The sequence below is a fragment of the Pteropus medius genome, unplaced genomic scaffold, assembly GCF_902729225.1.
Source record: "Pteropus medius unplaced genomic scaffold, Ma_sr-lr_union100, whole genome shotgun sequence".
Classification (NCBI taxonomy): Eukaryota; Metazoa; Chordata; class Mammalia; order Chiroptera; family Pteropodidae; genus Pteropus; species Pteropus medius.
Window position 1 is genome coordinate 40298808 of NW_024340849.1, and position 22396 is coordinate 40321203.

The window sequence follows — 22396 nt, forward strand, 5'->3', positions numbered from 1 at the left end:
CCATGAGGCTAGGTGCTAGTGGGAGATATAACAAATAAAAGATAGGCTTTTGTCTCCATGGAACTTATAGTTTGTTTAGGTGGTGAGACAGACAAGCCCACAGGCTATAATGTTACAGTGTGGCAGGGGCTAAAAGCAAATAAAAGGTGCTTTGGGATCAAACAGGAGGGCACCTAATTCAGCCTTCGGGGCTTCTTGCAGGACATGTGTACAAGTGAGACGTGAAGAGAAAGAAGTGATTTAGGTAGAGAGCAAAGAAAAGGTGTTCCAGGCAAATGGACCAGCACATGCAAACCAAGCCAGAGCTGAGAAGGGCTTTTCAATGTCATAACAATAGAGGGAGTGTCTGTTTTTTAAAAACAAACAAACAAAAAAAGAAGAAAAAATCCCCTCTCTTTCAGATCTTTCTGTATAATTTTGAAGGCATAAAGATCCTAGACCTTATTTCCTTGCAGGAGCAAAAATTACAAAATGCCATATGGTTGTATGCTCGTCAAAACCTTCTCATCTCCCTTTCAGTACTAAATGTTATCTTTCACGGTATCACACAGCACTGATCTCTAAGAATACTTATTAAGTGGTTGTTTGATTCCTTTATCTGGCTTTGCTAGGAAAAGTCATGGAGAAGTGAGTAATGACCTAAAGGAGAAGAGTGTGAATTACCCAGGACATAAAAAACCCTCTTTTTCCCCAGTAGGTTCCCTCTCCCACCTTTGTCCGGCCCTTGCCATGATTTAGTAGCCTGTCTTAATCAGTTAGTTACACTGTTAATCCTAGGTGAGATTAACTCATCACAAATGGATAAAATGACCTGGTAATTTTCCAAATTTTCATTGTTCAAATTCATCAGTCCATACACTATAGGATACACATAATTTTCCATGTATATGTCCTGGACTGCACTGAGCATTTTAAACTTATTTTCCCATTCTGATGGCTAGAACTGTATAAACACAGTTATGAAAAAGGAAGGAATAGAGTGGTATAGCCACTTATCTGCTGGGACCAACTGCAGGACAGGTGGTTGAATTACATCATCTTTGCTCATCCTAATGACCTTGAAAATTGGCATTATAACTGCCATTTTACAGATAAGAAATTGGAAACCCTAAGAGTGTATGATCCATACCCAAGTTACATAGCCATGCAAAGAACTTAGCATGATGCCTGGCATGCTAGCAAACACTTAATAAACACAATTGTATTACAAATGGCAGAATCAATAACTGATCTTGGACCATCTGGCTCCAAAACCCATTCTTATTCCAATACACTATGTTTCCTCAGGAAACCACTAAACACTGGGAGAGGTGGGAGGACTTACAAGTTGAGAATTCACATTAAATCTTCCTCTCCCCAGGCCAAGTCCATGGGCCAAGGTATGGAGAAGGAAACGTGTGGGATTCTCCACTGTTCATCTGTCACTTCTGAGGGAAGGCAGCTTAGGTGGCTGCTGAGTGAAAGTTTTGAAGATCAGCAGATTACACTGAAACTAGACTAGATGTCTGTCTCGTGTATTTGACAGCAAGGCTTCCATGAATATTTCCTATAAAAGGGTTTACGTAGTTCATGATTCTGCATCATGACACCTTCTACCTGAGGTGTCTGGAACAGGTATGGGGCTTGGGGTGGGGGGCACTTTGTCTGTGAGTCTGGAGGTTTCAGGTGAACACCTTCCAGTGACCTTAAACCAGACACACTGAAAGAATGCCTAATGTCCCATAAAGTATAGTTGAGGTAGTGGTGCCGTCTCTGTGTTTAACTTGTACAGAGTAATATTTTTATGGAGCTATATAAACAACACTGACCACAGTAAATGTGCTGAAGAGAAAAAAGGAAATTAGTTGGCTAGTCCCTGGGTGAAATAAGCCTTATATCTCTGGAGATCTTATGTTTGGCTTTTCCTCTGTCAATATAGTTTTCTTGTGTGCTGACTCCAGGGTTTCCACAGGGCCTCTTAGAGATAAGATGAAAAAAGACAGAGGAAGAGGGAGTAGCTGGAAATAGGTGGGAAAAAACAACAAAGACAAAAAAATCTTTATACCTCATAGAGGGTCATTATTACTGTTGAAATAAGTCAAAAAGAACTGCTACTTTCCCCCTTTCAGATCCCACAGCCACAAGAAGCTCAAGACACAAAGATGGAGCTTATGATGTTGCTTAGTTTTGCATCTGAGTTGTATTCATGAACTACTTCATCCTTGAAAACGTGGTTTTTTTTTCATGTTAAGTTAATGAAGGGAAACTTGATATCTGAAGGAAAAAGGAAAAGTACTTACCTTTGTATCCCAAAATGGCTACTGTGATTGTTAGCAAGGCACACAAAATGTATAATAATATGATAGAAAACTTCAGTGCCCAGTTATTTTTACATTTGGTACATTGTGTTCCTTCCTGAATACCTATAAGAGAAGTCAAATTTTAGTAATAGTGACCAAAAACATTACTTCCAAAAGTATCTTTTTGAATTTTAGTTCAAATATTACAACTAAAAATAATGTTTTATATATGTCTCATTACAGGATGAGTGGCATTTTGAAATTAAATATACTCATCACTTAAGCAACTCAAGTACTTTACATATTACCATTATATTGTTATAATTGTATTTAATGTGATTTGAAAATAGCACATAATTTTCATAAAACTTTCAAACCAAATTTCACTCTAATAACTACAATTAATATTTCAATAAAAATGTCTACAGGACAAAAGATTTGAAATACCTAAATTCACTTGTTTTAGCCATTATTGAACCTATAGCAATTTAAACATAATCAACCAAAAAAACAAATTGTGACTTGTCCCTTGGTGTTTATTTCAGTGGTGTACTACAGCTAGTTCCTTCTGGTTTGCGAGAGAGTCGATTGTTAAATTTGTAGGAATTTGGGAAGCTGACTGTTAAACTGTTGGCAGCTTGAAATCAGTCCTGGAGGGAATATTTACATGATAATTCCGCTCCCCCCCCACCCCCTTGCCACACCTCGCCCTGAACCGGTTTACAAACATGCCACTGGCTGTAAATGTACTATAACCTGTAGCAGATAATACAGGTAATTTTATGATTAAAATGCTCAATATATAACCATTTTTATACATTACATACATACCGTAAACCAACACTGGCCCTTATTTATCACGGTGATTTAAAAAACAATTATGGAACAGCTAGAAAAACCAGATATTTTTTGATAAGAGGAGGTAGACTGCTCACAGTTCAACTTTTGAAAAATATTCTAATCTAAGTGGTAAACCATCATCATTTCTGCAAGTGACTCCAGAAACAAACCCATGAAAGGGAACTTACCATCGGATTGATGAGAAACACAGAAGACGAAGACTATGGACATTTTAATGTGAAAATCACATTGTAAAGAGTACAGGGAGATTCTTTCTTTTCCTGACCTGTTTCCCTATGTGTCAACAGTGCATAAAGGGCTGATCTCCCATAACTGTGCTCAATAACTTTTGATGGGCAGGTCGTGAAGATTAAGCCACAGCCTACGTTTCTCTCTTGGGGTTGGTAATTTTATGCATTGTGCCTTCTTCCATGAAAAGAGCTCTTCAGCTGTTTTTAATGCAAAATTATGAGAGACACAGCATAGAAAAATGACCCAGATTTAACTTTCAGGGTTTAATCAATCCCTTGATGTTCTGAGCTAGAGAGCCAAGGGAAGGGGGCTGAGTCTGTCTGTTCCATGACTTAGAGCAGTGATTCTCAAACTCTGGGGCACATCAGACTCACTCGAAGAGCTCGTTAAAACACAACATTTCTAATTCAGGAAGTCTGAGAAGGTGCCTGAGAATCTGGATTTCCAACATATTCCCAGGGGATGCTGACACTGCTTGTCTGGGGACCATGCTTAAGAATGGTGCTGCTCAAACCATAAGGTGCTTACAAATCGCATTGTTCAAATGCAGATTCTGGATTCAGCAGGTCGGAGGTAGGAGCTAAGATTCTGCATAAAGTCCAAGTGACACCTGGTCAGAGAAATGCTTTGAGGAGGAAAGGTTTGGTTTAGAAGATGGTCATGCTGGATCAACATTTGGCTGGCCAATTCCTTAAAGGTAAAGCTATAAAATCAGAGTCACTGATCTAACAGACTAGAGTAGAGAAAATGAGCTTCTTTGCATCACAGTTTTCTCATTTCTTTTACTCCTTTTCCTTCCGTCCTCCTCTAACTGCCACCTAGATATCTCAGCACCATCTCTCATGTCCAAACCCACTCTTGGTACTAGCCCTGCCTAACCAGATCTCAAACTTCCACCCAACCTTCCTATTTCTATCCAACGTAAAAACTGCTACTATCCCAATTCCCCAGGAGGTTAAACTCAAAGACACCCTGAAGTCTTTAGTACTGATTCTCTAATTCACTCAGTCACTAGGCCCTGCTAATCTTCTTGTGGGATAGTTTTATCATGATTATCTCATCTATAGTTTATTGCTGTTCATTTACTGCCTAAACTGTACCAGGTTCTAAACTAGGTACTTGACACACAGCATTTTTAATCCATATATTAACCCCTGAAGGAGGCAGGCAGTGAGAACTGAAATGTCATTCTATAGACATCGCAGCCAGGATTCAAACCTGGGTCTGTCTGACTCCAAAATCCATGATATCTCCACTATGCCATGGTACCTCTGTCTGGTATTCTTTCCTCTCCATTTCCATTGTCACCATCCTAGTGTGAGATTCTTTAATCTCATTGGAAGATCCTCTTCCATTCCCACTGGAATCCAGCCCCACCCTGTACTAAAATACTGCTATCCTCATGGCAATGCCAAAAAGAAAAAAACAAAAACATCAAAAATCTTCAACAGCTTACTCTGAACTAAAGGATGAACACACACACACACACACACACACACACACACACACACACACACACACACCCTCTATCAGCTCTTAGGTTCTTCATAACCTGGCAGTTTAAAATGAAACAGACTCCTCATATCCAGTTAGGGTAAAAATATTTTTTGGATTTGGAAAGGAAGAAGTATAGGTAAACCCACAAACATGCCACATTTCATGTTCAGAAACAATAAACTTACTTTGGTAATGAGGGATGACAGACACAGATGCTGACTGACCTCCTGTGGAAAGACTAAATGACACTTTTATAGTTGAGTTGGGGTTGGGGGTGGGGTGGTCATTCCTTTTGGATTTTAGGACCATGGTGGGTGAGCTCTTTATACTTTTCCAGGGCTACTTCTTACATTCCATTAGAAGAGCCTCAGAAGATTTGATCAGAGCAGAGATTACAGTAGATAATAGAATCTAGGGCTAGAAGGTTGCTTAGAGGTCATCTGGTCAAGTGTTATTGTATTATTGATGGGGAAAGTGAGGCCGGCAAGATTAAGCAGAATCAGAAGCCACATCAGAAGCCACACGTCCTGATTCTCAATGTAGGAGCCTTTCCCTCCCATCCTGGCCATGTGTGCTAGCACTGTGTTTGCCACTGAACATCTTATACATGTGATATTTGTGCAGATCTGCTCCAGACAGTTGTCAGTGGTTCACATCCTGAAGAACAGTCACTTCCTCACGATGTACATTTCTCATTACTGACTATATCAGCATTTAATCAATATCAGATGGCACCACCTGACCTCCTTTTCCACTTGACACACTTTCTCTTTCTTGTTTTTTCTCTACCCTCTCAGACTTATTTTTAATAAGAATTCTGTTTTATCTTTCTCTCTCTGCCCTCCGCTGGGAGGACATCTGGCCAAACATAGGAATGCCTACTACAAAGAAACCCTGCTGGCTCATGTAGCTGGGGGACCCCTCCTCCTTGAACCTAGATGGTCACAAAAAACATTCAAGAGAGATACCCCCCTGTTACCAGCCTTTGTAGTATTTGTTTTCTTAGCATTACTTTGCAGAGACTGGGGACTCTGTTCCCATTGGAGGGGGTGGGGTAGGAAGGCCAAAGGAATGGATCTGCAAAGTGCTGTGGATAAGAGATTCTAGTGCAGGAAGTGAAGCAGTTTTGCCCCCTTACCTACCACCAAGAGATCTAGCTTATCAAAAAACCTGGCCCAAACAGCACATTTGTAATTCAGCAGGCCACAGGCAGAGCATGTCTGCAGGTTCCATGCCTTTCCATTCGTTATCCCTCTTGAGCTATCTCCCATTGAACTTGATTCTTGGCTCATGTTCTGAATGTATTTGCTCATGTCCAAGTCTTTATTATACCAAAAAAACAAAAAAACAAACAAAAAAAACAAACGTTTTGGGGCCAAGTGAAACTAGAATCACTCCAGTTAACTCCTTAAGTATTCTATGAAAGTTCAGAATAGGCTGACAATTTGGTCCCCAGTGCCCAAACTCAAAGTTCCCTGTGTTGCCCTGTTTCCAATAACACATGTTTAAAGTAAGAAGAGTGGGAGTTGGATGGAGCCACCGATCTGGGGGCGGTTAGCTGGTTGGAGAGAATAATTGGAACACTGCAAGAATGACAGTGCAGACGGCCAGAAGAATTCACCAGCAAGGAGAATTCCTTTCTGCTGTGGTTCCCCATAAAGAGCCCTCCCAAGTGCTGTGGTCCAGGCTCCAATCCAGTCTGTTTTTCCAACCTTTTCGGAAAACAAAAGAGTTTCCTTCAGTATCATAATTTTCTGCCATGTATATCATCGGAGGGCTTGTCTGTTAAAATGGACACATACTGGTCAGTCCCCTTCCTTGTTAGGTGAAGGCTGGCACCGTGGGTGAGTGTGGGGCTCTTCTGGGCTATCTTAATTACCACAAGTGTCAAGAGCTCAGTGGTGTTGCCATAAAGATCATGTTACCAAAGAGAAGCTTCAGAAAGCTGGTAGATTGCAAAATCCAGAAAACCCCAGGTTTGGATCTGAGATTTGCAGTGACCTTTTCATGTGGTTTTTTTATAGTTATTAATCTACTGCCTGGTGGCACATATTCCCATAAGCCCATGAGAATAATTTGGCTCTAACAGTAAAAATGATGATTCAAATAAATTCCTATAATCACAATGCCCTCAAAAGCAACAAAACAGTAAGAGTTAACATCCCGGTAAGTTATCTGGACGTTATGCAGTATCACTAGAAAAAATGTTAAATACATAAAACACTTTATCCCACAAATTAAGTTTTTCCTTATTATAAAGGCTATTTACTAAATGATGGGATATGATTTAGTTAGTAAAACTTTTTAAAATTAATTATTAATTTAGTTCCCCAAATACAAATCCTAGCCCTTGACACCTTATTACGCCAAGTTTCCTAAACAATGTGGAGAACCATGAAAATGAAAGCAGGACAAGAATTGGTAATGAAATAACTTTCTATGCAAAATAAATGAAGCCCCACAGCATCTCTGTATTTAGAGAGATGCATCTGCATAAGAAAAATTTAGAAACTTTATGAATTCAAAATCTTTAGCATTCATTCTGAACTTATATTGTGCACATTCTGAACTTATATTGTACACATTTACCAAGGGTATAGTTTTTCCATTAAAGAATTTTCATATATATATGTGTATATATATATGTATGTAGGTATACACACATCTCTCTCTCTCTCTCTCTCTCTCTCTCTATATATATATATATATATATATATATTTATATATATATGTATATATATACATATATGTAAAGGCAGTCAGTTCTGATTTGGTTTTTAATGTTTAAAATGAGTATGTATTATTTTTTAAAACTTATAATTCATGTCCTGCCTACTAAAAAAGTATTGTTGTAGGCAAAAGCCAGATGTAATGATGCCACTCAGAATATATAGTATCTACCAGAATATAGACTGTCTCAAAAGAATGTCATTATCTTCTCTTTGTGGCTTTTATAACAAGAAATCCTTTATTATATGAACTGTACACAAATGCTTTCAATTCTCAGAAAAAGAATCTTCTCTCATTGGGGAGCTCAACCATCACATCTCTCACATTTGTCTCTCCTCACTGGCTCCCTTTCTCTTGGCTCTCTTCCTATTCATTTTATTCTATGGGCACAGAGGGAACTGTCAACAAGCCTGATGATGCATTTCGACAATCCTGACCACTTCATTATCCGGCACTGCCAAACAATGTTCTTATGTGATTAGGCACTGAATATTTTAATTAAAAAGACTCATGAACATTCAGCTCCAGCTTGGGCCACCAGAGTCTGTTGTATAATTGAACGGACACTTGCACTACACAGGTATTTGGAGGAAGGCCATTAGACATTTGTTTAGTAGGTGAGAGTTTGCTATTGCTGCGAATGCAAAAAGGAATTGTTGAGGAAGGCTGTCGTTACAGGCACCCCCACCTGGTTACTTACAATCCAATCCCTTTAATAATCCTGCGAAGTAGGAACTGACCTTAATTTTATAGATTTTAGGAAAGTGGATGACAAAGAGGCTGAGTACTCAAGCTAGTGAGTAGCTGAGCTGAGAGCTAGACCTAGATTTATCACACATTGCTTATCTAAGTTTATTGACTCCCAGAAGTGGAAAGAAAAACAAGATTAAGGATGGCTAACAAGATAAACTGTACAAAGCTGACAGGTTAAGCTTCTAGAAGTGTTACATCAAAATAAAGGAGTGCAGAAACATCCTTCAAATTTGACAGAAAAGAACAGTAAAATTAAGTTCCCAGTAACTTAACTATTACAGGCCTGAAGCTTCTACAGGCTGTAATTACTTACTATTCTGTGGTGACATACTTGAGCAGCAAGTTAATTCCACCCTAAATAAATGCTCATTATCTCTGTGAGAGGTCAGGACTGGGTTGGAGGTTTGGCTGGTAAGGTCTGTGAGCCCCACAGGGAAATCATCCCCCAATGGTGATGGAACTCTTGGAATGGGGTAGGCCAGGAAGAGAAGGTAGCTTTATAATTTCAAGGCAACCATGGGACATGGAGGGGCCTTGCTCAGTGTAAGCCTGAAACCAAAACCGGTTGGTTGCCCCTATTGAGTTTTCTTCCGAAGTTCTAGTACACTGAAATAGGAACCTCAAAAGCCAGTCTCTAATGGTTCATTCATCAGTAGATCCAAATATCTGCTAGTGGTTCAAGCCTTCAGGAGTTAGGTGAGATAAATTAGTGGAAAGGAAGGAGGTGAAAGAATTTATTCAATGGTGATAAAAAATTGACCTCTAGTCTCTTTACCCCCCTTTAAAAAAAGCTGCCTGGAGCATATCAGAAAAACTAAATATTTTTGCAAATACCAGTTTGACCTCATGGTTCAGAAACCCACAGTAGTTCTCTGCTGCCGTAGGCTCAATGCACACTCTGAGATGCTCACCAGCTAGCACCCTCTGACCATACGTGCTCTCAGAAACTCAGGTCCTGGAGGAGCACCAGCTGTCTTCTCAGTCAATGTCCATCTTACCAGTGAAGAAACTGCAGCCCAGTGAACTCCGCTGCCCACTCTGCTTACATACAGGCCAGCCCTGACTTGAAGACTCAGGCTTCTGGATTCTCTGGAAACCGGAGTTTTTCAGATGTCAAAACACTGCCTACTTCACCACACTTCTTTCTTACTACATCCCATTTATTCAAGAAATAAGTATGGAGCATCTACTATGTACCAGGCACTGGGTATAATGATGAACAAAACAGACAACAGTATCTGCCCTTATGGCACTTATGGCCCAGTGGGTGGATATTTTAATACGTTAGAAGGTGATAAATGTTATAGGTATGTGGGAGAGATTGATGGCCATTTTAAATAGAGTGGTCAGAGAAGGCTTCACAGAGTAACATTTGAGCAAAAGCTTGAAGGAGTATGGAAAGAGCATAGGGGCTCTGGGCAGAGTGCTCAGTGCACTCACTGAAAATTTGCTCACTCCCTTTCTGGGTCTTGAGATTCGTCCTCCTCTTGCCTGCCACACTCTTCCTCTCTACCAAATGACTTCTTTTAAAACCTTACTCACACATAGGTTGGCTATTGCAAATAAGGCTGCAATGAACATAAGGGTACATATATCTTTTCGAATAAGTGTTTTCATATTCTTTGGATAAATACCTAGAAGAGGAATTGCTGGGTCATATGGTAGTTCTGTTCTTAATTTTTTGAGGGAGCTCCGTACTGTTATCCATAGTGGTTGCACCAATTTACATTCCTTTTCTCCACATCCTTGCCAGCACATCTCATCTCTTGTCTTTTTGATAAGTGTCCATTATAAAGAAGATACTGTGTGCGTGTGTGTGTGTGTGTGTGTGTGAGAGAGAGAGAGAGAGTGACACAGTGGAATACTCTTCTGATATAAGAAAGATGAAATACTGACATTTGCGACAACATAAATGGATCCTGAGGATATTAAGTGAAATAAGTCAGACAGAAAAGGACAAAAACCACATGATTTCCACTCATACGTGAAATGTAAAACAAAATGGTAACAAACAAATAAAACAAAACAAAAACAAACCCATAGATACACATAACAAAATGGTGCTTACCAGAGGGGAAGAGGATGGGGGGAAGGCAAGGTGGGTGGAGGGGGTCAAACATATGATAACACCTGGAAACTAGACTTTTGGTGGTGAGCATACAATAGCGTATACAGATATTGAATTATAACATTGTACACCTGAAATCTACATAGTGTTATTAACCCATGTTACCTCAATAAAAACAAAAGAAAACACACACAAAAAACTTACAAATTTCCTCCTCAATGAATCTTTTCCTAATTAGCCTCCCCACAAGCCCAGCTTGGCCTGCATCCCTTTAGCGTCTGTGATTCACAATGCATAAATCTATGTTCATTTGTGTGTCTTTCAAATAATTCAAATGCCATCTTCATGGCTACCACCTCCTATAGGTACGGGAATTTAATTTTCCAGCAGTATTGTTTTTTTGTTTCTCTAATACTGTGTATGTCATGCCGTTTTCCAAACATCTGACCAGAGTGTAGATCATGGCAGTGAATCTCCCTCACACAAATTAGAAGCAGTGAGCTTCCCCTAGCTCTCAGGTGTGGGAATTTCACAACCTTCTCTCCCACCTTTGTGTCCAGACTTCTAGGTGATGAGGGACATGCTGATTTCACTGTCCTGTAGGCCAATGTGTACATGTCCTGGGAGAGGCATTCAGCTCGGGCCTGACGGTCAAAACTCAGACACTCAGAACACCTAACTCCCAAACAATCAGGCCTAAAAGGAAGAATTTTCTGCTCACTACAGGGGGTGGGGAGTACAGCGGGATATACTAATCAAAGGTGTCCTTTAGATGCCGCCCCAGACTGAAACTAACCCAAGATCTGAAGCATTTCTACATTCTGTGTCCCTCAGCACTCACATAAGTAGATCTGACAGGGCAAAGATGAGAAAAGTGAACCCACAACCCAACACGTGCCTTGAGTGTTGTTGCTTTAAAAAGTGTCCCTTGAGGGGCAGCCAAGGAGCTAATGTAGTGATGATGGGAACCCTGCTGCGCTGAGCAGGTGGGCGAGTCCCAGTTAATGACAGTGTATTTGTTGTTCATCGCAGAAGCAGTGCTGGGGCATGTGGAAATTATGCTGTGAAGCAGGTGCTGGCAAAATAAAAAAGACTAAATCCACTATCTCTCACATACTTACTAGATTTTTAAAAACCAACAGAACCGGTGTTTTGATGAAAAAAAAAGGGGGGCCTCGATATAAATGAAAATATCAATCAGCCCAACAGACATCCTCATTCCTCTATAAATATGTGCTTTTTACTTTCTTCATATGAAGACTATATTTGAGGACACTCAAATGAAGGTAAAAGTGAGCTAAAACAGAGTGACGGATTTGATTGTCGGTGTTTTAAAATAATTATTCTGCACTGAATGTAGCCTGAGTTCTGAACCTTAATGAAAAAATGAGTCAACTGACTTGAAATGACCCAAATGAGGAAAAGTTGGCAAATAAATAACACAGGAAATGGAAGGAACCTGTTTTACAGACTACTGGCCCAGTCGTGAGAGTGTGGCCTCTAAATTTAGTGAAGAGCTAGCTGCCCATTCACCAGCTTGTTATTCATGCTTGTTATTAAAACTGGACAAAGGACTGAGAGAAAAAAATTTTTTCATGGGGCAGACAGCTATGGTTATACAGGTCGAAGGAATAAAATTGGAAAATAAAAATGGAAAACTACTACATGAAAAAGTCAGAGAGCATCCAGTGAATTATAACTGAATGCAAAGTAAATGGAAAATGTATGCGTATTAAGTTTTCCATGCCTTTGTAAACTGTTCATAAAGGACATAGTTAAATTTAGGAAATTGTTTAAAACTGAGATAACTAAATAAAAAAATAAGTACATATATTTGTATCCACACATACGAACCTTCTTCAGACAGTAGAGATGTTTAAAGAAAAGGATTTCTAAGTCAAAATTCAAATTTTCGATTTCCCATAGATTTCTCAGGAGTGTGCTAGAGCCAGCTTATACTGACTGGTGAGAACCAACTGTTTATATCTCGTCACAAATCCATGTTCAGTGACTTTATCAACCTGGTGCAACTGAGCTATCACATTTAAACAAATCAAACAACTGCTCTGTCCATATTGAGTAATCACTTGAGAAGTTCAGAGTCACTGGGCATGGTAGAGAACACACTGGACCTTTGTTCCTTTCTCCCCATCAAGATTAGAGAGATCTTATATGCATTCTTGTTAGTGACACTTGTGCACATTGGATGTTTTGAATTTAAAACTTCCATGGAAGCTTGATAAATTTCAAATTCATAATCTCTATGGGGTGAGTTAATTTTAGATTCCCAGTGAAGCTGATAATGTTTAGGGTTCAATTCCCAACTGTCTATTAACTTCATAACTTGGATACAGGTTTGACTTAACTCTGATCAACTACCTCAAAAGAGAACTTCCTTCTCGTGTGGAAACAATGAACAGGACTAGCCTGATCTGTCATCCATCTGAAGTTAGTGTGGCAGAGTGGGGCACTGGTGAATATGCCTAAGGACAGGCAGTTGTGAAGGACATATTTAGCTTCAGATGGAGTAATCACCACAGAGAAAGGGATTTCAAATGACAAAGAGAAGATACTCTTTGCCTCCTACAATCATACAGGGATTAAAACCTCACCTGCTAGGCAGAAAAAAATCTGAGTCCAAAGGAGCATAAAGCTTCTGTATGTTCATGAGATGCCCAAATGTCTGTGATAGCTATAATCAGACCCAGAGACAGAAATAGCAAAACATTAGAAATACAGTAGTGGGCTGCAAATGATGGAGGCAGAATGCCTTTTAAACTTCACCTTTTATAGCACAAAACGGCAAAATTTGGTCAGGGCCACATTAGCTCTGGCCCATTATTCAATGGAGACCGGAGATGCAGAAAATATATACACGATCTCACATGATATAAAATTCTTAGGGCAAAATCACTTAATTGTATTTTATGCTCAGAAAAATAAATTTTATTTCTGAATTAGGGTTGTAAATTAGCTAAACAGGGTTTTCTCCACTACCCCAGCGAATGTGGAATTTGGTATTAGTATCAGAATTACTCTAATAGGAGTCACTCGTGTATTTGATGTCTAATTTGTAATTTATATTTGTTCACATTAATTCCATAGTTTAGAATATACTGTGAGTTCATTGCTTATTATTCTTTAAAATATCCTGTGATCTCTCCCAGTTCAGAAGTGCTTGTCTTGAGTGGCCACTACATGATGGGATGTCAGGGATAAACTTGGCTTGGCAGACCAAGGATGCACATGCCTTCTGGAATATGACCTAAGCAGGGCTCTTTCTTCTTAGGGCAGCAAAACTTCCCAACCCTACTGCTGGAAAAGCCACTCAAAGCTCAGATCCTATTGATGATGGGCCAGCAGTGTCACCTTACAAACACAAAGAGAATGCAATTTCATTACCCTCACATTATACATGGCCCCAAAGAGGAACTGAAAAAGAAGGATTCAGTGGTTCACAAAATGTCTGTTCCTAAATGAGAAATAAAATAAAGTCTGGACTTTACTCCATTTACTATGCAATGTTCCTTCCTGCCAGAAAGCAGTTGTGTTCAGTAGCAAAACTAGCACTGACAACCAACCACCTGTAAATACAACCTACTGACTGCCCTGAAATAATCTGTCACTTTATACAGCACTTAGGGGAAACAACACCTAATAAACAACACCTAGTAAAGCAAAGGAACATACACTATAGTAAAAGGAAAAATCCCACTTACAACCGTGGTTATGACAGTGCTTATAAAATTAGAAGCACTAATTTATTAGGGTATACAGAGCCCCAAATGTCTGTGTGATTGTATACTTACTAAGTCTTATCTATAGAACTACTGCATGGAAATAAATCTTGACTTTGAGTTTGGTGGGAAGAGCCTTCTATTTCCACTCTTGCTTATTACTTCTCAGATACATACCACAACTGGGCATGAAGCAACTTAGAGAAATGTTTTAAGTGGAGGTGGAAAAGGCAAGGGCTCTGGGGCTTAGGGAACGCCCCACAACCTTTCAAAGGCTTCTGCTGTAAAGGCCTAGGGTAAAATGGACAAGATCATAGAGTAGAGGATAGAAACAAACAAACGAAAATTTTGAGAGGAAGAGAAAAAACATTTGTGATTATCTAGGAAGGAGAAAGGGGAAAGTTGTGGCAACAGGGAAATGAGAATAAACAACATTAATGAAATAGACTGTAAGGAAGGTTCCTACCACTGAGTCACTGTATCCTAACGAGCTAGGAGGCCCTGAGGAGGAGTGTCTGTACTTCCTCATTGGACATAGAGATGATAAGGATTATTTCTGTTAGTAATGAAGAGCAGGTTCTAGAGAGTAAGGGAAAACAAACTAGAGCACAAAATGAATATTTACACAACGATCATATAAAATTACTTGGACATCTACGGCAAAATCAAGCAAGTATGCCACATACAGAAATGAGAACCAATCTAACCTCCACTGCTAAAATGCAGTGATTCTTACTGTTGTATTGTATACCTGAAACTCACTGGATTTTGTTAACCAATGTCACCATAAAAAAAAAAAATGCAGTGATTCTTATTTCCCATATGGCCAAATGCAGTGATTCTTATTTCCCATATGTCTGCACACTTGGTCTTCAGAGCAGGGCGGGACTTTGGCCCTCATTCCTCTCTCCTCTCTGTCACGGCCAGGTACCCTGAGTGGCACCAAAACTGGGAACCAATGCTGTGACTCCACCCACCTGTCAGCTGCCCTTCCCCTACTCCCCGCACTCCAAACAAACTCTTATATTGGTGTAGAGGTGGGTGTAAAATAGTTTCCTACCTATATCATTTTGAAGGGTAGACCTGAAACTGTTATTTATTGATAATGGGTAATATATTTACACACAGTGCTGAGCAGCAAAGATTCAAGGGCATATCCCAAATGACTTTCTGCCAAGGGGACATTTTATGTTGTGACACAGGAAATATATTGATTCCTCATGAATAGAGGATGCATTTTTTATTCTCATCTTCCAGTAGAAAAGGGCTGTGGTCAAAGAAGTTAAACCTCCACCAATCTTTAAAGGAAACGGAGATTACATCTCTGTAGCAAAAGAGATTGAATTCCTCTGAGAGACGAGTATTGTTAAATTAAACAAGGGGCCATCAGACTGAGGTGGCTCTAATGCTGTGGTGACCTACTAAGCAAACCAAAACCTAAGCCTGTAAATGCCTGAAATTTATAAAATTGAAACTTAAGGACAACCAATCACAAAGAGCCAACTAGGCTTTAAGCTCTGGCCAATCAATAATATCCTTTTATCTGCTTCTGCACTTTCTCTATATGTCTTCTCCCTGGCCCCTGCGAGCAGAGTGCTTCTAACCACTTCAGGTTTGCTGCTGCCCAATTAGAATAAATTTTTGTTCAAATTAAACCTTTACAATTCTTAATAATGCCTCACAGTCTACCTTTTAACAGTATATTTGAGTTAGAGAGGAGCACAGACTATGGCTCTCTTGTGACCAGGACAAAACGGAAACATTGGCGGCGGTGGTACACAGGAACACAGCCTGAATCCGGAGCGAGGGGACTTTTCATAGTTTTCCTCTTTTTAAATTTCCATCTTGATGACAAATGCCAAGTTTCTATATGATTGAAACACAGACAAACAGACTTTTGTTTTATAATTATATTGCTGATCTTATCTACTTATCAAATATAAGCTTATTATATTTGATCATGTTTCTGAAAGTGACACTTTTTCCCCTCCACAGTGATAAGGGTGCATGTTGATGCTTCTGACCCCGCCATGAGAAGCAGACATCTCCAGTGAGACTCAACAGTGGGTGAAAGGCCAGTGTGGACATATGGCAACGGATTCAGAAGGGACCGGAACTATTTCCTTCGCCACACTGATGAAGGGTTTTCACCAGTTCCTTAGTGAGGAGGAACTGGAACCTGATATCAAAACCCACTGTATGTCCTTTATAGTTTATTGTATATAATTATGTACCATAAACTGTGCGGGGTTTGCATTCCAGGGCATGGGATCAGTCATTCTCAACAAATCCTTTTGTTGACTTTCTAAGTCCCAACTAAGAACCCTTAATGGCTTCTCTGAACTGTGTGGAACTGACAACTGTGGTATAGCTCTAGTGCCCAGGGAAGCAGCACTCCCACCAAATTCTGCCTGGGGTGCTTCATGGCATATCTGCAGGTGAGCATCATCCAACGGATATACTGGGTATACACCATGCCTCCAAGACCAGAAGATGCCAGTCTGTGCCAGTTTAACTTTAGGAACGTGTATATTTCTATTATTGTACTGCTGTGAGGTCACTACACTCCCCTGTTAAGTTCTTCTCTTTGTTCCCCTTCCGAGCTTGGACCTTGTCTTGCACGTGGGCCCTGTTCCATGAAAGACCCAAGGGGATACGGGGCTTCCAAATACCTAAGGCCTAGGTTGTTGTTTTAAACCACTTGGCTCATGTGCATGTCTGTAAAGCATTGCAAGAATTGGAGGTGTTTCAAAAGCAATGAGGAGCATATGAGAATATATGATCTAATACAGTGGGTGAATTCTTGGTGATTTAGTCATTGAACAAGGGAGCAAAATAGACCTTGAGTGATAGTACACCTTGATGTCCTCAAAAATACATCCTACACCTTTTAAGAGATCATAATTTATCTTTCTAGCTTGGGTATACTATAAATAATATTTGTCAAATATAGATATTATAGATTCTTAATATTAAGGAACTAAAAGGTCCTTTTAATCCCTTTTTGAAATGTATACATTTTTACATGCTTACACATAGGTTATCCAATGTTGCAAATATGGCCTGCAATTGCGATGAAGCCATTAAAGGAAAAACATGAAAGCTATGACCTCTCTCCAGAAAAATGTACGCAGACATATATTTGGACATGAATTCAGGAGATTCATGGGCTCCAGAAGCCATTCACAGACCTGAGGCTCAGAACTCATGATGCCTGGCCTCTCATAAGAAGCATGAGGATATCATAATCCTTTCCCAAAGGAATTTATATGTGCTAGTGAGATCCCTGATTGCCACAGAGGGGGTAATTCCATTGACAAACATTTCCCTCACTCTCCCTCTCCACTGATTCTCTTAGTTGACCAAACAATATTTACCTGTGAGTCCCTGGTCCCAATAACTAATTCCACATAACAACACATTTTGAATCACAGGAATAGATCACAGTCATCTATGCGGCCAGTTAGGTAGCATCATCAAGACAATCCAATGCAAAGAGGCAGCAAAGGACAGAATCATTCAGAATAAGGGAGGAGGCTGGATGCAGATTACAGGGGAAGTTGGGGAAAGTTCATCTGTTGTTAAAATCAACAAGTATGATGTTGACAGTGGAGGCCCAGATGTCCCATTAAGAAATGTCCTACTTAAACAGTCTCAAAAAGTTGGCAACTGTCCTTGTGGGAACCAACAGCAGGAGCAGCAGCTGTAGTGAATGGATCAGAAGTGTCCTTTCTACACATGTTCAAGCTCTTCTGGTAGATTCTTGTCTCACTGAGACAAACGGCTGAGGCCCATGGGGCCTACATGGTCTGTCCCCCTAGCCTTCGACTCTCTGACCTCATCTTTGACCTTTGCTGCTTCTACTTCAGCCACACTAGCCTCCTTGATGCCCCTCGAACACACTAGACATGTGGCCATAGGACTTTTGCATTTGCTGTTTCCTCTGCCTAGGACCCTCTCCTCTAGACACTCTCCTGGCTCCCTCTCTGTTTTTTTTCAGGTCTTTATTCAAATGTTACCTTGTCAGAGAGGCTTTCCTTGATCAGTCTTGGAAAATTGCAACCTGCCCCCATTATCTGTCCCCCTTGTTTTAATTTTCTCCATAGCACCATTTAACATATTTTACTTATCTTTTGGCCTCCCTCAATAAGAATGTAAGTTTCATGCAGGCAGAGATTTTTGTCAGTTACACTCACTACTGTATCCCCAGGGGCTAGACATGGCTCAACAGTACCTACCTCACAGGGTTGTTGAAAAGATTAAATGAGTTAATACATGTAAAACACCTAACAGCATGTGATATATAATACTAGTTACATAAGTGCTTGCTATTATTTTGATTTTCATCTTAAACAAACCTAATTAGTAGTTATTATACCAGTTTTACAGATTAGAGATTGATGTGTAACTTACCTGAGGTTACATATCAGCAGTTGACAGAACCAGGATTCAAACCCAGATCTGATGCTATGTTCTATGTACTCATTCATTCCCCTAAGTCTGCTTTGGAAGTCTTGAGATAGAAGAGAGGCAGAAATCCATTTATTCTAGAACAACCAATCTGAGAAAGCTCAGGTCCAAGGGGGTTGAGGAGTAGGAGATAAAGCCTCCAGAATCCAGAGACCTTTACACTGCATGAATCTGAAATGGCGTGTGGCATTCTGTTTACTTCCTAACTTCACCAAAAAATGTAATAGAGCCTGCCAATTAAAAAATGTTTTCATGACCCCAGAAAATCTGTGTATTGGCGGCATTTATTTTAAACAGTCATTCCACCATAACAGGAAAAAGAGGTAGAGCAGAGGAGTTTATTATAACAGCTGCTTTCATACCCAAAACAAGGTTTGGCTGTTTTTGGCAGGTTGTACTGCAGTAGAGTTGGCAAGAAGCTGACAGACTGTGTGAGTTTCCTTTCAAAAGATCATTTTGCTTCCTTAGAAAAACCCATGACCGGACTATCTAGTGTGAACTGCAGATGTTTGTTCCTCCTTTGCTCCTCTGTCCTCCTACGTAGGCCTAAATGGGGGCATGAGTTTGCAGAGCAGAAAGGGCTTGGGAACTGGGAAGGTGTTAGAATCCAATGCTTCCTTTATTAGCTGCTTAGCAATCCCAGATTCAGTGTCCTCATCTGCAGGGCTATTATAAGGTTTGGATTAAGGCGAATACCACTTGTAACACATTACTAGGTACCAGTGGCAGCTATTATTATGATGTAGTTATTATCATAACTTTAGATAGCTAGAAGCTTGAGTCTTAAGTTCCTCTGAGGGCTCTCCTGAGACGTTCCATTTTACAGAATGTCCATTTTGTAGAGAACGTAGAATGCAACTCTGTTCCTAGGGGCTTTTTAAAAAGTGACTTATCTGCAACCCTTTCCTTTCAAACCTACAAAGTGGGCAAGAAATGAAACAAAGATAGATGCCAGGATCCCCCTGCAAGTGTCGTTGCTCTTGAGGTCCAAAGAGGGAAGAAAGGGAAGGAAGAGAAGGGGACCTGGTGGTGGCCTGGAAATTAGGGCTTCACTGGGTCTTAAACTGGAAATCCTACAGGAAGTGAAAGGCTCCTGGCTCCCAGGACCAGGGCTGTGTTGGCCTGGCTTCCTGCAACACAGAATGCACAGCAATTACTTGAAACCATTTCAATGCTAATGGCTTCCAGATGGCAGGAGAGCAACCAGCACATGATGCACTCAGCACTAGTGAGCCCAAGGGGTCTGATGCCCATCAGCCGGGCCGGTGGCTCAAACTCATAAAGAGCCCATGTGAATTAGAACTGGACTTCCAGCAAGATTAGATTCCCTAGCTGGATGGATAATGTGTGCTGCTGTATTCCAGTACTGGGTGTACACTTGTGTTCTACCTCCTTTGCCGATCCAGCAACGCTTGCTCCTCAGCATCCAAGTCTGAGACCCACAGACAGCAAAGCCTCAGTACGCAAAGGAAATGAGCTTCCCAGAGCATCTGGGAGATGTGTGCTGGGCTGGGTTTTTGGACCCAGGCAGTATTGGAGGGAATCCTTGGCTACTGCTGGCAGCTTCGAAGACCTATTTTTGATTTCAAAAGCCTTTAATCCTCTGTGTATTCAGAGCCTGTACCTGGAGCACTTGCTTTCCAAAGAAAGACAAGGAAGCCCGTGAGCAGCACCAGGGGCGTAGAGTCAAGGGGGCATCCCCAGCTGGACACATTTAAGCCCACACTCCTGTGCTCAAGCCTGGCAAGGAGTAGAGTTGGGGGAAAGTGGGTGAGTGGGGCCCGCACTCCTTCTCCACTGAGAGGGCTGTGGTTTAATTCAGATGTTAAAACATCCCATATGCCAAATATCAGTTCAACCAAAATAAGAATATGTGATTGGGTACAACTTCAGCTCAAACCCCATATTTTGCGGTGATATTCCAAATATTTAATAAATGCTCTGGCACAGGCATTGATCAGAAGGAATACACCATGGTGCTCCCCAGCTGAGCATCAGCCCTGACTATATCCCAACAGACATTTAAAAATACCACAGCAATTACTTGTGAGTGGAACATCCAACACACTTTCCACTGTTGACACAGAGCTTTCGCTGCCTGGCACTCTTCCTGCAGGGCGCCCTGTTCCATGGTAGCCTGGCCACAGAGAGCTGATGATACATCAGAAGATGGACTATATGCCCCAGTTCCAAATTAAAAACAAAATTGTTATAAAAGTAGAGATGAATGACTATTTTAAGTTGCTCCACTGTTTAGGGAAAGTAGCTGCAGGGACAAGTGCCAGGGCTTGAAGAATATTCTTCCATTCCTGTGAAACTGTGTAAAAGCCCCAAGTGTATTGCTTTATGAACCAAAAACTCAGAGGCAATTGCCACTGGTCCTTCAGCAGGATGACTAACATCCAGTCCCGAAGGGCGTGGCTAATGAGGGACAAAGAATAAGGCCCACAGCACCTGGCTCTCACCTTCCAGGAACTTCCAGTTGAAGTCTTTGCAGCTATTGTAGATGACTAGCTCCTTCCACGTGGCAAACTGCAGTTCTGAGTACCAAAGGATATACTAAGAACAACATTTGTCTTGTTCTTTCAAGACTCATCCAACACTATATTTCCTCCAATCTATTTTCCTTTTTCCTTTTCACTCCTAGATTGCTACCCTCTCAATTCTCACTTTTCTTTCCTTCTTTCCCCATATGCTTGCTCTCCTCTGCTGTCTCGTTCATTTTTAGTAGCTCTACTTTTTCCTCTGGTTATTTCTTTCCACCAGTGCCCTCAAGAACTTTACCTCAAAACTGCCCTTGGGTGACAACGGAGTGGGACATGGTGGATATAGGATGGTTTCTAACAAGAGGCGCCCCCGCCGACCCAGGGATCACTGTTTGATAGACCAGAACTGGATACACTGTTCAACCCTTTTGTCATAACACTAGATCTTCATTAGGAGAAAAAGTTGTAACAAACAGAAAGGTTCACTTATTCCCGACCAGGTCCATGCAACCTGAAAATTTTGGAAAAGCAAAGGAAATAGAGGAAAACCAGAGAGGGGAAAAAAGGAAGAAATAAAAGAAACAAAGGGCAGAAGATAAAGACTCAACTTCAGAGTAATCAAAACTTATTCAGGTCAAAGTTCAAAATACTAAAAGTGTTTCTAATGTCCCACTAAGTAGTGGTCTCTCAGTGCCTCTGACAAGTGATTTAAGAGAAGTGGTCTGCTCCCAAAGGGGCTCATGAATCTCCACGCATGATGGTTCGGCAAAGAGAGTGTAGAGTCGCACAGTTGGAAAGGTGGCGCTGCAAAGGTCAGACGCACAAGGGAGGAGTTCATTCGTCAACCCAGACAGGCAAGCATGCCTGTGACAGCGCACAGGACGGGAGCCATCTGGTAGCATTGCTTGCAAGACCAGATTAAGAAAGCACCAGCACAGAAACCACAAAGGAGAAGATGGTGCTGCATTTCCGGAGGAAAAAGCAAAGATTTCTATCCAAAGCTGAGGTAAGAGCTTTATTTATTTATTTTTTCCAGCGATGAAGAAAGAATCTACTTCCCTCTGATCTGAATTATTTTTAGCATACATGACTCAGCTTTGATGCCCAACACGTATGGCCATGTCTTTTCCCCAGCCTAACATTTTTCAGTAGCTTCCCACTGCCTTGAGGATAAAACAAAAACTCCACTGCGTGGCACCGAAGGCCTTCAGGATGGCACCCCCACCTAATTCTTCCCCTTGTCTTCTTCCTGCATCCCTCAGCTCAGACTTCAGAGTGCTTGTA

The 22396-nt window shown here is 40.8% G+C and overlaps 1 protein-coding gene across 1 annotated transcript in view; it reads right to left on the reverse strand.

Annotated features, from left to right (window-relative positions):
- Positions 1 to 22396, reverse strand: part of COLEC12 (collectin subfamily member 12) — a 173671-nt gene that overhangs the window by 37205 nt on the left and 114070 nt on the right. Inside the window, exon 3 of the mRNA XM_039844938.1 lies at positions 2280 to 2402. Coding sequence (XP_039700872.1) covers positions 2280 to 2402 — 123 coding nt within the window. The remainder of the gene's footprint in view (positions 1 to 2279; positions 2403 to 22396) is intronic.